This window comes from Thalassophryne amazonica, chromosome 7, assembly GCF_902500255.1.
Source record: "Thalassophryne amazonica chromosome 7, fThaAma1.1, whole genome shotgun sequence".
Taxonomy (NCBI): Eukaryota; Metazoa; Chordata; class Actinopteri; order Batrachoidiformes; family Batrachoididae; genus Thalassophryne; species Thalassophryne amazonica.
Window position 1 is genome coordinate 28,414,895 of NC_047109.1, and position 14,220 is coordinate 28,429,114.

General features: G+C 38.9%; 1 protein-coding gene across 1 annotated transcript in view; it reads right to left on the reverse strand.

Annotated features, from left to right (window-relative positions):
- The window catches only part of LOC117513733 (adhesion G protein-coupled receptor B1-like), a 712,829-nt gene that overhangs the window by 239,552 nt on the left and 459,057 nt on the right, over positions 1–14,220 (reverse strand). The window contains 1 exon segment of the mRNA XM_034173969.1: positions 12,404–12,447. Coding sequence (XP_034029860.1) covers positions 12,404–12,447 — 44 coding nt within the window.

Below are 14,220 nucleotides of genomic sequence, written 5' to 3' on the forward strand. Positions count from 1 at the left end.
CCACCATGGGCCACTCGAGCCACAACATTAACATCAGAAAACCGCTCACCCACACGACGCAACACACGCTGTCTGCCATCTGCCTTGGACAGTGTGAACCGAGATTCATCCGTGAAGAGAACACCTCTCCAATGTGCCAAACACCAGCGAATGTGAGCATTTGCCCACTCAAGTCGGTTACGACGACGAACTGGAGTCAGGTCGAGACCCCGATGAGGACGACGAGCATGCAGATGAGCTTCCCTGAGACGGTTTCTGACAGTTTGTGCAGAAATTCTTTGGTTATGCAAACCAATTGTTTCAGCAGCTGTCCGAGTGGCTGGTCTCAGACGATCTTGGAGGTGAACATGCTGGATGTGGAGGTCCTGGGCTGGTGTGGTTACACGTGGTCTGCGGTTGTGAGGCTGGTTGGATGTACTGCCAAATTCTCTGAAACGCCTTTGGAGACGGCTTATGGTAGAGAAATGAACATTCAGTACATGAGCAACAGCTCTGGTTGACATTCCTGCTGTCAGCATGCCAATTGCACGCTCCCTCAAATCTTGCGACATCTGTGGCATTGTGCTGTGTGATAAAACTGCACCTTTCAGAGTGGCCTTTATTGTGGGCAGTCTAAGGCACACCTGTGCACTAATCATGGTGTCTAATCAGCATCTTGATATGGCACACCTGTGAGGTGGGATGGATTATCTCAGCAAAGGAGAAGTGCTCACTATCACAGATTTAGACTGGTTTATGAACAATATTTGAGGGAAATGGTGATATTGTGTATGTGGAAAAAGTTTTAGATCTTTGAGTTCATCTCATACAAAATGGGAGCAAAACCAAAAGTGTTGCGTTTATATTTTTGTTGAGTATACAACTAGAATAGACAGTGTAACACGTGCTTTATATGTTTACACCAATGAAAGTACCGCATTTTCCGGAGTGCAAGTCTCGCCTTTTTTCTGTATTATCAGCTTTCTAATTTTGGAATTTTGCATTGTTGCAGTGTAGTTTTTATTATTGGTATTTATTTGTTTATGATTAGAGTTTATTTTGTTTAGTCCTTTGATTCCTCAAAGTCCGACATAAATAGACATTATAATTATTAACTAGCAGATTGCCCATGGGGCTCCACAGGCTCTATAATAAGTTGGAATGGCACACGTCCAGAATGTATTTAGAACCTTAGAATTTAGACTTCAATTGTTTTTAAAGTTTAAAGTTTTTAAAGAACTCAACCCTTTTATTTCCTGTTAATTACACATTTTTAATGTAATTTACTGTCTAAATACATTTAAATAAATTGTTTAGGTTTTTGTGATCATATTATTATATGGCTATCACAGTACACACACTGATTGGCTGATTGCCGGTCTGATATTTTCCCATACCAGGATGTTCACAGTGCAAAATAAGACAAAACAAAAAGTGACCAAAGAAATTTTGAGCAAAGAGGGCCATTGTCTGAGTGAATTTCATTACACTGATGAGTTTGAACTGGAGGAATTAACAGCAAACAAGCTTGAAGTGGACATGCAAAATGAAGACCAACAAGATGAAAACACAGCTCCAAAGAGCCATATAATAAACAAATTACTATCCTCGCTTGCTCGGTCTGTTAGGGAATATCAGACCTGATATTTTCCCGTACAGACCTTGTGTTCAGTTAATAATTCTTTATTATTATTGTCATTATTATTACCATTATTATTATTATTATTATTATTATTAACTCCTATTTTGTCATTTGATTTTTAAATGGCCCACAACAGAAATAAGTGTTTTCACTTTCTTGTGCCAGCTAAGTATTTATAACATATTTACAATTATATTTTGTACTTACAATGACCTTACTAAATAAAATCATGCATGCACACATACTCTTAATATATAGATATTTTCCCGTCCCCTGCTGGAATGGCATGTGAGTCCAGAATGCCATTGTTCAGTGTTGTTAGGTAATAGCTGTAGTTTTCCCCAAAAACTGACTAAACCAATTGAACTACAAAACACAATGAATCAATAACACAAACAACAGTGCTAAACTAACATGAGCCACAATGACAACATTTAAAACCCCCAAAAAACCCAAACTCCCATGGTGCATTGCAGCACAACATCCATTGTTTACTGCTGTTAGATAATATTGCTACTTTCTCCAAAAATATTAATTCTAAAAATGTCAGCTCTCCCCACTTTCCATACACACACACACACACACACACACACACACACACACACACACACACACACACACACACACACACACACACACACACACACACACACACACACACACACACACACACACACACACACACACAGAGGTCACTTGGCTATTACATAATATAGATAACAAATGTGTGATTTTTCTGTAAATAAGTTGTACTGGAATGTAAGTAGCAGGGCCTTCCATACTAGTAACAAACAAAAAACAAACAACAACAACAAAAAACACTTATACAAGAAATTATACAAGAAATGGCTCTGTGTGGCCTTGATCTTTATCTTTCACACACACACACACACATATATATATATATATATATATATATATATATATATATATATATATATATATATGAGGTCTATCAGAAAAGTATCCTACCTTATTTTTTAAAAAACTATATGGATTTGAATGACGTGCGATTACACCAATCATGCTTGAACCCTCGTGCGCATGCGTGAGTTTTTTCACGCGTGTCGGTGACGTCATTTCCCTGTGGGCAGGCCTTGAGTGAGATGTGGTCCCGCCCTCTCGGCTGAATTCCTTTGTTTCACACGCTGCTCGAGACGGCGCGCATTGCTTTATCAAAATTTTTTCTGGACCTGTGAGGAATATCCGAGTGGACACTATTCGAGAAATTAAGATGGTTTTTGGTGAAAAGTTTAACGACTGATGAGAGATTATGGGGTGTATCTGTCGGTGTAAGGACTTCCCACGGAGCGGGACATCGCGCAGCGCTTCCAGGTGCCATCGTCGGCCTGTTTCGACCTGAAAACATCCTAATTTAAGGCTTAATTCACCCAGGACATCGTGAGAGAACAGAGAAGATTCAGAAGAGGCCGGCATGAGGACTTTAAGGACGTGCTGTTTAAAGACGTGCGCGCAAATTCGCCGAGTCATTTCTGTGACGACTCGGCAAATCTGTGTGCGCCGCGACAGGAAAAACACCTCCGTGTTGAAAACCATTTGTAAAATTCATGTGGCTTTTGATGGCTTTCAACAAGTGAGTAACTGAGAAATTGTTTAACAGCTTGGGCATGTTCCAACTTGCCCGTTAAGGTTTCCAATGGAGGCGTTTTTCCTGTTGCGACCCCCCGCGGTCGGGTCCGGCCTGACATGCGACTCTGCCCGCACGTTCTTTCATTACAAAACGTCCGTTAACAATGGAATGTCCGAATAAACTCCTGCCGACTTCTTCTGAAAGTTCTCTGTTCTCTGATGACTTCCTGGGTCAACAGAGCCTGAAATGTGGAAGTTTTCAACTTGAAACGGCGAGACGCTGCCGCCTCGAAGCGCAGATGGCAGTCAGGCACCGTGGGCTGTCCTTACGGCGACACTACCAGACCAAAATCTCTCATTAGCCGTTAAAATTTTTACCGAAAACCAGCTGAATTTATCGAATGGTGTCCACTCAGTTGTGCCTTACAGTTTTGAAAAAATTTTGATCAAACAAAGCAGCAGTCTCTGAGCCATTCCTAAACAATGAAAAAATCGATGAGAGGGTGGGCCACTCCTCACTCAAAGACTGCCCACAGGCGAATGACGTAACCGACAGGCGTGAAAAAAACTCTTGCATGCCCACGAGGGTTCAAGCATGTCTGATGTAATCACATGTGATTCAAATCCATATGGTTTTTGAAAAAAATAATAAGGTCGGATACTTTTCTAATAGACCTCGTATATATATATATATATATATATATATATATATATATATATATGTGTGTGTGCGTGTGTGTGTGTGTGTGTGTGTGTGACTTCATAATAATGTGTAATAGTATTCATATGTGTATGAGTAAAATGATTCATCAAAGTGGCTGTTCTAATTGAATTTGACATCTCATGGTCACCAGAGGTGAGATGTCATGTGACCAGTAGAAAGGTGATGTATAATTTCATATTCATGTTAAATAGTACAGTTGTGGTCAGACGTTTACATATGTCCATCATGGGCATGAATGTCATGGTAATTTTGGGCTGTTAATGATTTCCTTAATACTAGGACTCCCAGAACTCTAACACTAGGTTGGACTACTGTAACGCACTCCTCATTGGGATGCCTGGCAGGAGCCTTCAAAACCTCCAATATGTTCAAAACAGCGCTGCCAGGATCCTGATGAGGGTGCAGAAACATGAGCACATCACCCCCATCCTCCACACCCTCCACTGTCTCCCTGTTCACCTCCGTATAGAACACAAGATCCTTCTGCACACCCATCACTGTCTGCACGGTGCGGCCCCCACTTACCTCACCAAACTGCTCACAACACAAACATCCCGCCCAGGACACGGCTTAAAACTATGGGCGACAGAGCCTTTGAGGCCGCAGCTCCCCGTCTGTGGAATGCTCTCCCGGACCACCTCAGGGCTCCACAGATGGTGGATGCTTTTAAGAAAGGACTTACAACCTTCCTTTTTAGAAAAGCATATATGGACTAAATGCTGTTCGCTTTTTTAATTTTTTTTATACATTGTTTTAAATTGTTGAAATTGCTGTATTTCGTTTTATCTGTTTTCTCTGTTTCAAACAAAAAGTGCATTAGAAATAAAATTTCTGTCCTGGTCAGCCCCCCCTCAGTCCATGGCAGTGTAAAACTCGCTTCACTGTGGGCAGTAATGCTGATGTTCCAGCAATTTTCAGTTCACGGCATGAGCCTTGTTGGTTTCCGGGACTGATCCTGAATTTCTTCTTCAAGACCTTGCAAAAGTGTTGACACATCTGAGTAACTTGTACGTATGTACAATTGTTTGAACTGATGACCATGGAATTTGCAGTTGTTTAAAAATGGCTTCAAGAGACCTTCCAAACTTGTGTAAGTCTTAGCTATTTACTGATTTCCTTAGACTTCCTATTGTTGTGAGTCAAACACATCAGTCAATCCAACCCCCAATCTCAATTCTCTTTTGTACCCTTCCCCTTGGCCCTACCCCTACGCCTACCCCTTTAAAACAAGGGGTAAGGCGAAGGGGTATGCCTCTAGCCCTATGAATTGAGACACCCCTCCACCTTAGGAGGAAAAAAAAAAAACTGCGCGTCAAACTGCCGTCTTCACTGTTTGTTAACATGGCAACCGAAATGCAACTTGTTGCAGTAGCCTGTTTGCTCATTTTATTTTCTCGCCTTTCTGCGTAAATGCAAAGAAATAGAAGTTGCAGATTTCTCTGATGCTTTGCAATCATGTCATGATAATTAATTTAATTGATTTGTAATTTATAATAATAATAATAATTAATAGTATTAATAATTAATTAATTAGAAATTGATTGGGGTTCCAAGATGGCGCGGGTGTAACTGGTCGTACACCTGTGTCTCTCTGCCGAAACTGAACAAAAATCCTCATTATTCCCAAAAAAAAAAAGAAAATAAAGGGACGGCACGTATTGTCATATGGCAAGCTTGAGGAAGTCTCTGAAAGCAAAAACTTCAATGACATCCAGGCAGCCTAAACTGACGGACTCCAGCCTCCGAGAGAAGTTAGCCCCACAAGCTAACGTTAACATGATGGAGCATACGTCTCCACGCAGCGGACTCACGAATGAGGGCCCTCCTGCATCCGAGCCTGTGGCTGGGGAAGAGGCGACGAAAGATACGGCACTGGACAAAATCATGGCTATGCTGTTCGAGCTCAAGGCAGAAATGGTGTCCATCAAAGGTGAACTAAAGACAGAATACAATGCGAGATTTGACCAAATTAACGCGGAGCTAAAAGAGCTAAAAGGAGACCTGGGTGGGTGTGATCAGCGCGTAACCGAGACGGAGCAACGTATTTCGGACAACACAGACGGGCTGACTGAGTTGAAAGCCGAGGTGAAATCTCTGCAGGCTGAAAACAATATTATGAAGAAGAAACTTCTGGATCTTGAATCGAGAGGACGCAAGGGGAATCTAATACTTCATGGGATCCCAGAATCTGAGGAAAGGGGAGAGGATACTGAAGATTTTCTCGAGCACATTATCCCGGAGATTCTGACTGGGCTCCGAGTTACGCCCCCCACTTTCCCCATAGAGAGAGCGCACAGACTGGGGCAAAAAAGAAGAGAAACAGACCCACCCAGGCCACTGATCATGCGTTTCCTGAATCATCGGGACAGGAAACGTGTCCTGCAGGCCGCACGGCCCAAGAAAGATCTCTTTTATGGAAATGGGAGAGTTTTCTTCACGCCAGACCTGGCAGATAGAGTGCGCCAGCAACGCGCAGACTTTTGTCACGTCTGTGAGGAGTTTAAGAGAAGGAACCTCCGATTCGGCTTTGCATTTCCTGCTACTCTTTTGGTAACATTTGAAGGTAAAAAAAATACTCCCTTAAAACACCGAAGGAAGCAGAGGAATTCGTTAAGAAGATACGGAGTTCAGAGAAGTAGAATGTGACTTTATAACCCAGCAAAGCGCACTCATGGGTTAAGTTTACTGACAAATTTGAAACTTGTGCCTGTTTTTTTTTTTATATGGATAAGGTTACCTATGTAACATTTTTCTTTTTCAACTAAGTTACACTCTATCAGAGACTTAAATTATATTCAATGTTATGCATAACGATATAGTGTTATTATGTTCAGCTCTTAAAGTCTTTCTTTTAAACTGACTGTCAGTTCAATTTAAGTAAGAGCTCCATGTTAATATCTAGAGAATAACTTGTTTTTGATCACTCTACACCAGTTCAAATGCTATACAAATTTGTTTGGGAATATATGAATGAAGTTAAGTCAAGCGGAAATAGGCGGGAGAGCACGGCGGCTTAGAAAGAGGTTCTGCCAATTTTCTTTTACTGTTTTCACTGAGAACTGCTCCCTGGAGGGCCCTTCCTAGGGCAAGGTTTTCCCTCCAACTTTCTTTTTTTCCTTTCAAACGTTTTTTAATCGGGTGTTGGATTCACAGTTTTTTTTTTATATGAATCCTTTTTCTTTCTTTTTTCACTATGTTCTACTTATTTATTGTTCCCGTGTTCATGTGTTCTATTTGACTGGAGAGTATCACAGTATTGACAGAATAACAAAGGTGAAATTAACACACCAAGGTGTACATTAACACACAAAGTACATCAGTGGCATCTGAAAAAAATACATATAGCATCCTTTAATGTCAATGGCTTACTGAGCCCAATCAAAAGGTAAAAAATATTAACAAAAATGAAAAAAGAAAAGATAGATATCGTATACCTTCAAGAAACTCATCTAAATTAAATAGAACATTCAAAATTAACTAGATTCGGCTATACTACATTGTACTCCTCCTCATACATGGGTAAACATAAAAGAGGAGTGGCAATTCTGATCTCAAGTCGATTATTATTTGAACAGAGTTTTATACATAAAGATAAGGAAGGCAGATATATTCCGATTAAAGGGAATATTAATGGAAACTTGATCACTTTACTAAATGTATATGCGCCACCAGGAAGCGATATCACTTTCTACACTAATGTTTTAGACTTAATAGCCAACTGCTCTGAGGGAATTCTAATATGTGGCGGTGACTTCAACTTACATATTCAACCCTCCTTGGACGTATCAAACTCAAAGGTAACCACAAAAGTAATACATAGTAAATTCCATAAATCAATAAAAAAATATTGGGTTAATTGATATTTGGAGGGAAATGAACCCCAATACTCGCCAATATACCCATTTCTCCAATCCACACACAGTCTATACTAGAATAGATTACTTTTGTATTTTTAAAAACAACAGGACAAAAATAACAAATGCAACTATAGGAACAATAGACCTGAGTGACCATGCCCCAATCTACATTACAATAGAACTGGGAGAAAAATGAAAAAAATACACTTTGGAGGTTTAATACCATTCTGCTCAATGATCCCTTGTTTAAAACAAAAATTACAGAGAATATTAAGACATATTTAGAGGAAAATGATACGGACGAAACCACTCCACCCATCCTTTGGGTTCGCAGCAAAAGCAGTGATGAGGGGCCAAATTATTGCCATTGCTGCCACGAAAAAAGAAACAGAGACAGAAAAAGCTAAATGAACTGCAGGACAAATTAAAACTGCTGGAGGTTGAACATGCCAAATACAAAAATCCTCTCTTGCTTCAGGAAAAAAAAAAAAAAAAAAAAACAGAGACGAAATTAATGATATATCATCACATGAAATAATGAAGAAAATCTTCTTCACTAAAGAGAAATATTATGAAAGTGGGCCGAAATTTTCTAAAACACTAGCCTGGACTCTTCGGAAACAACAAGCTGAAAGAACAATCTTTAAAATAAGAAATAAACAGAATAATGAAAATTTTAACTAAACAAGATCAAATACAATCTACTTTCGAAGATTATTACAAAAACCTTTTTTCCAAGATTTCTGCAGGTAAAGAAGACGAAATAAAAACCATTTTGGATGGTCTCAATTTACCCTTCGTGTCTGAGGAACAGAATGAAAAATTAGGAGTGGAAATAACGATATTGGAAATACAAAATGCGATTAAAAGTCCCCAGGGAGTGATGGATTCACCTCAGAGTGGTACGAGGCATTAAAAGAACCACTTATACCACTGCTTTTAACAACATTCAATTGGGCACTCAAAAAAATTCAAATCCCTCCTAGCTGGAAAGAAGCCATCATCTCACTTAATAATAATTATAATAATAATTTCTTAATTTATATAGCGCCAAATCATGACAAAGTCGCACCAAGGCGCTTCACATAATTCACAACAACACAAATTAATCTAAATTCAAAATTAAAAGCAAGAAAAGCACAGTTAAAAGATAAAACACAGCAGAATAAAAAGAAATTACAAAGCAAACACAAACAGATTAAAAAAGTCCCTTACTTGAGCCTAAGCCAAAGGATGAAATTATAAAAATGAACGTCCTCCCCACATTTCTCTACCTGTTCCAGACCCTTCCAATTTCTATTCCAAATCAGTTATTCGATGAGTGGGACAAAACAATTTCAAGATTCATTTGGCAGGGTAAAAAACCTCGTATTCTCTACAATTCTACAACTCTCTCTACAATTAACAACAACAAAAAAAAGTGGCTGGGGTTTACCCTGTTTAAAGAATTACTTCATCTCAGCCCAAATCAGAGCTCTGATATATTGGTGTGACTCAAAATAAGAAGCTCAATGGAAAAACATTGAATGTAATATATTACTGGATGTTCATGTGCAGGCTCTGATGGCAGATGAAAAACAATTGGGTCAAATGGAACAGATTGAGAATTCCTGGATATACTCAGTACTTCATACCTGGAAAACACTAATCAAAACACACAAACTTAACAAGGATGTGAAAATCATAAGCTGGTTTGCTTACGATACAAGTTTTGTGCCAAATAAAACAGATCCAAGATTTAAGTTCTGGATAGGGAAAGGCCTAAAAATGTTTTATCAAATTGTTAAAAAAAATTACATAGAAAGCTTTGAAAAGATAAAAGAATCCTTTGGCTTAGAAAATAACTATTTTTACATTTACTTACAAATAGGAAACTATTACAACCTAGAAATTAAACAAAGCAACAAGGACCGTAATCCCCTAATTGATCTTTTTATTAAGGCATATAAGTCAGAACTTTCTGGGGGGATAATATCTGAATTATATAACTCCATAAATAACCTGGACAATCATTCTGCTATCTACATTAAAAATAAATGGGAAAATGAAGGTAATTTTGCTTTAACAAATGAGGAATGGGAAATGATATGTACATCTCAATGGAGGACCACAAACTCTCATACTTGGAAGGAATTTGGCTGGAAAAGTATATCGTGCTTTTTTTTAACACCATGTCAAAGTATCCACTACTCACAAGGAAACACTCAGTGCTGGAGAGGATGTGGATGCCAAATGGCTCACCACTATCATGTGTTTTGGGAATGTCCTGTAATTCAAAAATATTGGATGAGATTAATAATGCACTACGACGTATCTATAACACCACCATTCTGCGAGACTTCAAAACTATGTACCTGGGCCTGAAAACTCAGACAACAAACAAAATAAACAAATATTTATGGAATATACTGTTGACAGCGGGAAAGAAAGCTATCACGAAGAAATGGATGACCCAAACAGCTCCGACTATCAAAGACTGGACTGACATAGTAATTGGAATCAGGCAGATCGAAAAAGTAACTTTTGGGCTCAACCTAAACTTGGACATTTTCCAGAAACTCTGGAACAAATGGGACCTATATACATGATCACCTGGATGCTTTATTATTCTTTTTTTTTTTTTTGTATGTTATTTATTTATTTTTTCTTCTACATCCCACTCTCTATGTCAGAATGTTCGTTATGCGATCTGTTTTGTTGTGTTTTGCTGTAAAAAAAAGGGGGAAAAAAATAATAATTAGAAACTGATTAATGTTAATCCTAATAATAATTAATCAATAATAGTAATAATGAATATTGTTTGATTAATCATTAATTGACTGGTTAGTAATTAATTGATTAATAATTATAATAATTTATAATAATAATAATTTATTAATTTCTATAGCACCAAATCATGACTAATCACCTCAAGGCGCTTCACAAACATCATTTAAAAGCAGAATAGAATTAACTAAGATTAAAACACAATAAAAAAAAATGAAAACATAAATAAGTAAAAGAAGTAAAATAATAAAAAAAAGACAATCATATACAATACTAATGATAAAACAGGAAAACAGTTTATTTATTTAAAATAAATAAACAAAATATATCAGTCTGTGTGCAATGAATGTATACATTATACAAGTTTCACTTTTTGAATGGAATTACTGAAATAAATGATGATTTCATGATATTCTAATCATATGATCAGCACCTGTATGTATGTTTTGGGCTGCATCTAGTTCTGTTAACCTTATATTTCTTTTTCAAATTCTCCCATTTTTTGCCTCCAGCCCTATTTCCTTTAGAAATTTCCTTGACAAATAATAGCAGTCTATTAGGACGTCAGGTTATGTGTTACACATATACATGTGTCTGTATATATTTTCCAACTTATTCCCATTGATGAAACTTCTCCTCCTTTTCTGCCTGAAAGCTTATTAGGAGACGAGTGCGCTCAGGGCTCCCTGTTTGTTTACTAAATATACACACATTACAGACCTTGAAATCCAACAGCAGGGATCGATATTATCCAAAGATTAATGAACATACAAATTAACGTGCTTATCCTTTATCATGATTTTCTCCGTTGTGAGATATAAAAGTGTCTTATCGTAGCGTTTGTGTGTATATGCATTATAATGCCTCAGCACACGAACGAAGTTATGATATTCTTCAGAACGATAATGTACGCAACATGCATCCAGCAGCATACATGTTGCTGTCATAGACAACTGCCTGTAAAGTTTTTGTTCAAGTTCTAACTTTCTAAACAGCGTAATTTGTAATGAAAGCCGCTTCATTTGTGCGGCTCTTTCGGCGCCATGTTTATTTTTTCGGAGACAGCAGTAAGCTCCTCCTACCCCTCCAAACGGAGTGTGCATCCAGATTCACTCCGTTTGGAGGGGTTTGAAGCCCTCCGCCTACCCCTCCGCCTCGCTCCAAAAAGAGAATTGAGACACCCCTCTGTCTCTCGTGCCTGCGCAAAACAGAGGGGAAGGGGGAAGGGGAAGGGCCAAAGGGTTTAATTGAGATTCAGCCCAAGTCAAACACATCCTTTTTCTGCTGGCAAAGAAAAACTACCAGTTATCATTAATCACGATCACTAACCAGGAGTTAATGGGCCTTGGCCTTGTCAAATTAAAATACACTATAGAACATTCAGCACCAGTTAATAAATGATTGATGTGAATGTATGTACATATTTGAGCATGTATGTATAATTTTGTCCCTGTGTGGATTAGAGAAGATCCAAAATGTTAAAATGTGAACACCCAGTTTTTGTTTAAAAAACAAAACAACAAAACATTAATGATTTATGCTTTGCAATCATTCCACCCTGGCAAAAGAACAGTTCAAGAACATCATTAAAAGACCAAAATTACCATGACATTCATGCCCATGATGAGTATATATAAACGTCCGACCACACCTATAATAATTAGCATGTCTTTAAGCAGCTTCTCCTGATAGCCGTTCTACAACCCCCAATATATAAGGGTCAAATGTTTGATCTGTGTTTTTCTCAAAATCAAACTTAATCTACCCAGATGTGTCCTACAGCATCACACATGGTCAGGGAAAAAACAAAAACAAAAAACAAAACCACAACACGGCGAGGCTTACCTGTCACTCTCATCCCAGGATATACAGGTCTGGTTGGTGGTGCCCTAATGGAGAGAGTCACATGATCAACATGATGGAGCAAACATTGCATGAGGAAAAAAAAGTTATTTTAGGGCAGCAGCTGACTGCAAACATGATTTATTTACTACTTCATTGACTGTCAGTGTATCAGTGTGTCTTGAGAAGCACTGTGGCTTCTAAACTGTGTTGGTAGATTCAAACAAACATCCATCCATTTTCTATACTCGCTTACTCCAGGTAAGGGGGTTGGAGTCTATCGCAGCAGTCACAGGGCGTGAGGCGGGCTACACCCTGGCCAGGACGCCAGTCTACTGCAGGGCCACATACAGACAAACACATTCACACAGACACACACACCTACTGTCAATTTAAAGAACCAACAAAACAAAAAAGAGCGATCATACAAAGATAAATTTGAAATACAGACTATGTTGCATCACAAACAGCGCTTCAATCATAAGCTTGAATTACTGACATAAACAGGTTTACACAATGAATGAATGAATGTGATGATGGCAGTTATGAGATCACATTTTCAGAAGTGTCACTACGTGGGTAAACGTCACCCTCCAAATTGTGCAAACTGAAGTTGTGAATTGAAAACATGCTTAATATGCTTAAAATACACAACAAGGTACACCGTACGAAACAGAGAGCTTGTTAAATGGTATAAGATGATAACATGGAAATACTGGAGTAAACAAACAAAACAAAATGGAAACATTTAGCATGACCCTTCTATTACTGCGACTATTAGAATTACAGTTCTCACAAGAGGACAAAACCAAGCAGCATTCAATAACTGAATGGAAATGCTGTCATTTCACAACTATTGTTTAATCAACATTCTGAAAATATTGCTAAGGTTTTGCACAATTCTGTAAAGCCCCCATCACACATAGCAAGAATGTGCAGGAACCAGGCCGAAATGGTAAATATTACCATCACTGGATGCAGTCGGGAGGGAAAAAAGGCATGGTCAGCAGTGTAAGAACGCATCCAGATTACCTTGTCCACACCTGCACAATGGCATCCAAAGCGCATGTAGACAACAGTTTAGAAGATGCAGACTGCCGTCAGGTGGCCATAAAGGGTGTTGAATCCTGCCCGATGTCCAAACGTTGGGATGGCAAACACGGGACCAGAGTGTGAGGCAGAGCTGTGTTCCTTACATGCATGTGCGAGTGTGCCACTGGACACCTTTGCTGAAAGTTTACTGGCAGTGGGCCAAGCAGTCACACCATGCATCAGATGCAGCTTTCCAGTGAACTTTAATTTCTTTTTTTTTTGGCTCACTTCAGGAGCACAACACAACTCTGTACACCATGAAGTTGGTTATCGATTATCACATTTTTGCAGTGGTTATTTGCAACACACAGCAGGTAAGAGTCTTTTCACCACAGGCTGTGGTTTGGTTCCTGTGTGCTCTTAATGTTGTCACGGCCTGGCGATACAGTTCCATGTCACACCTCCTACAGAGTTAAAATGGTGATCAAGTAATAATATGTATATTACAGCAGTGAGATCCGTTCAGCTCCGTGCCTGACGTGTGCTATGACGCATTACTGTGCATGAGACCACGGAGAAGTACAGCGGCACACGGTGCATTTGGTTTGATTGTGCACTGTTCACACTCATTGTAGATGATGAATGCCTGCCACATACATGTTATTACATATCAACATTTGCTTTGCCCTCCCTAGCCGGGGTCCAGTGGAGGTGGACATCTGTGGCACAAAATGCCGCCAGGCTTTGCTGTGACTGATCGATCTCAGAGATCAATCAACCGCGATCGG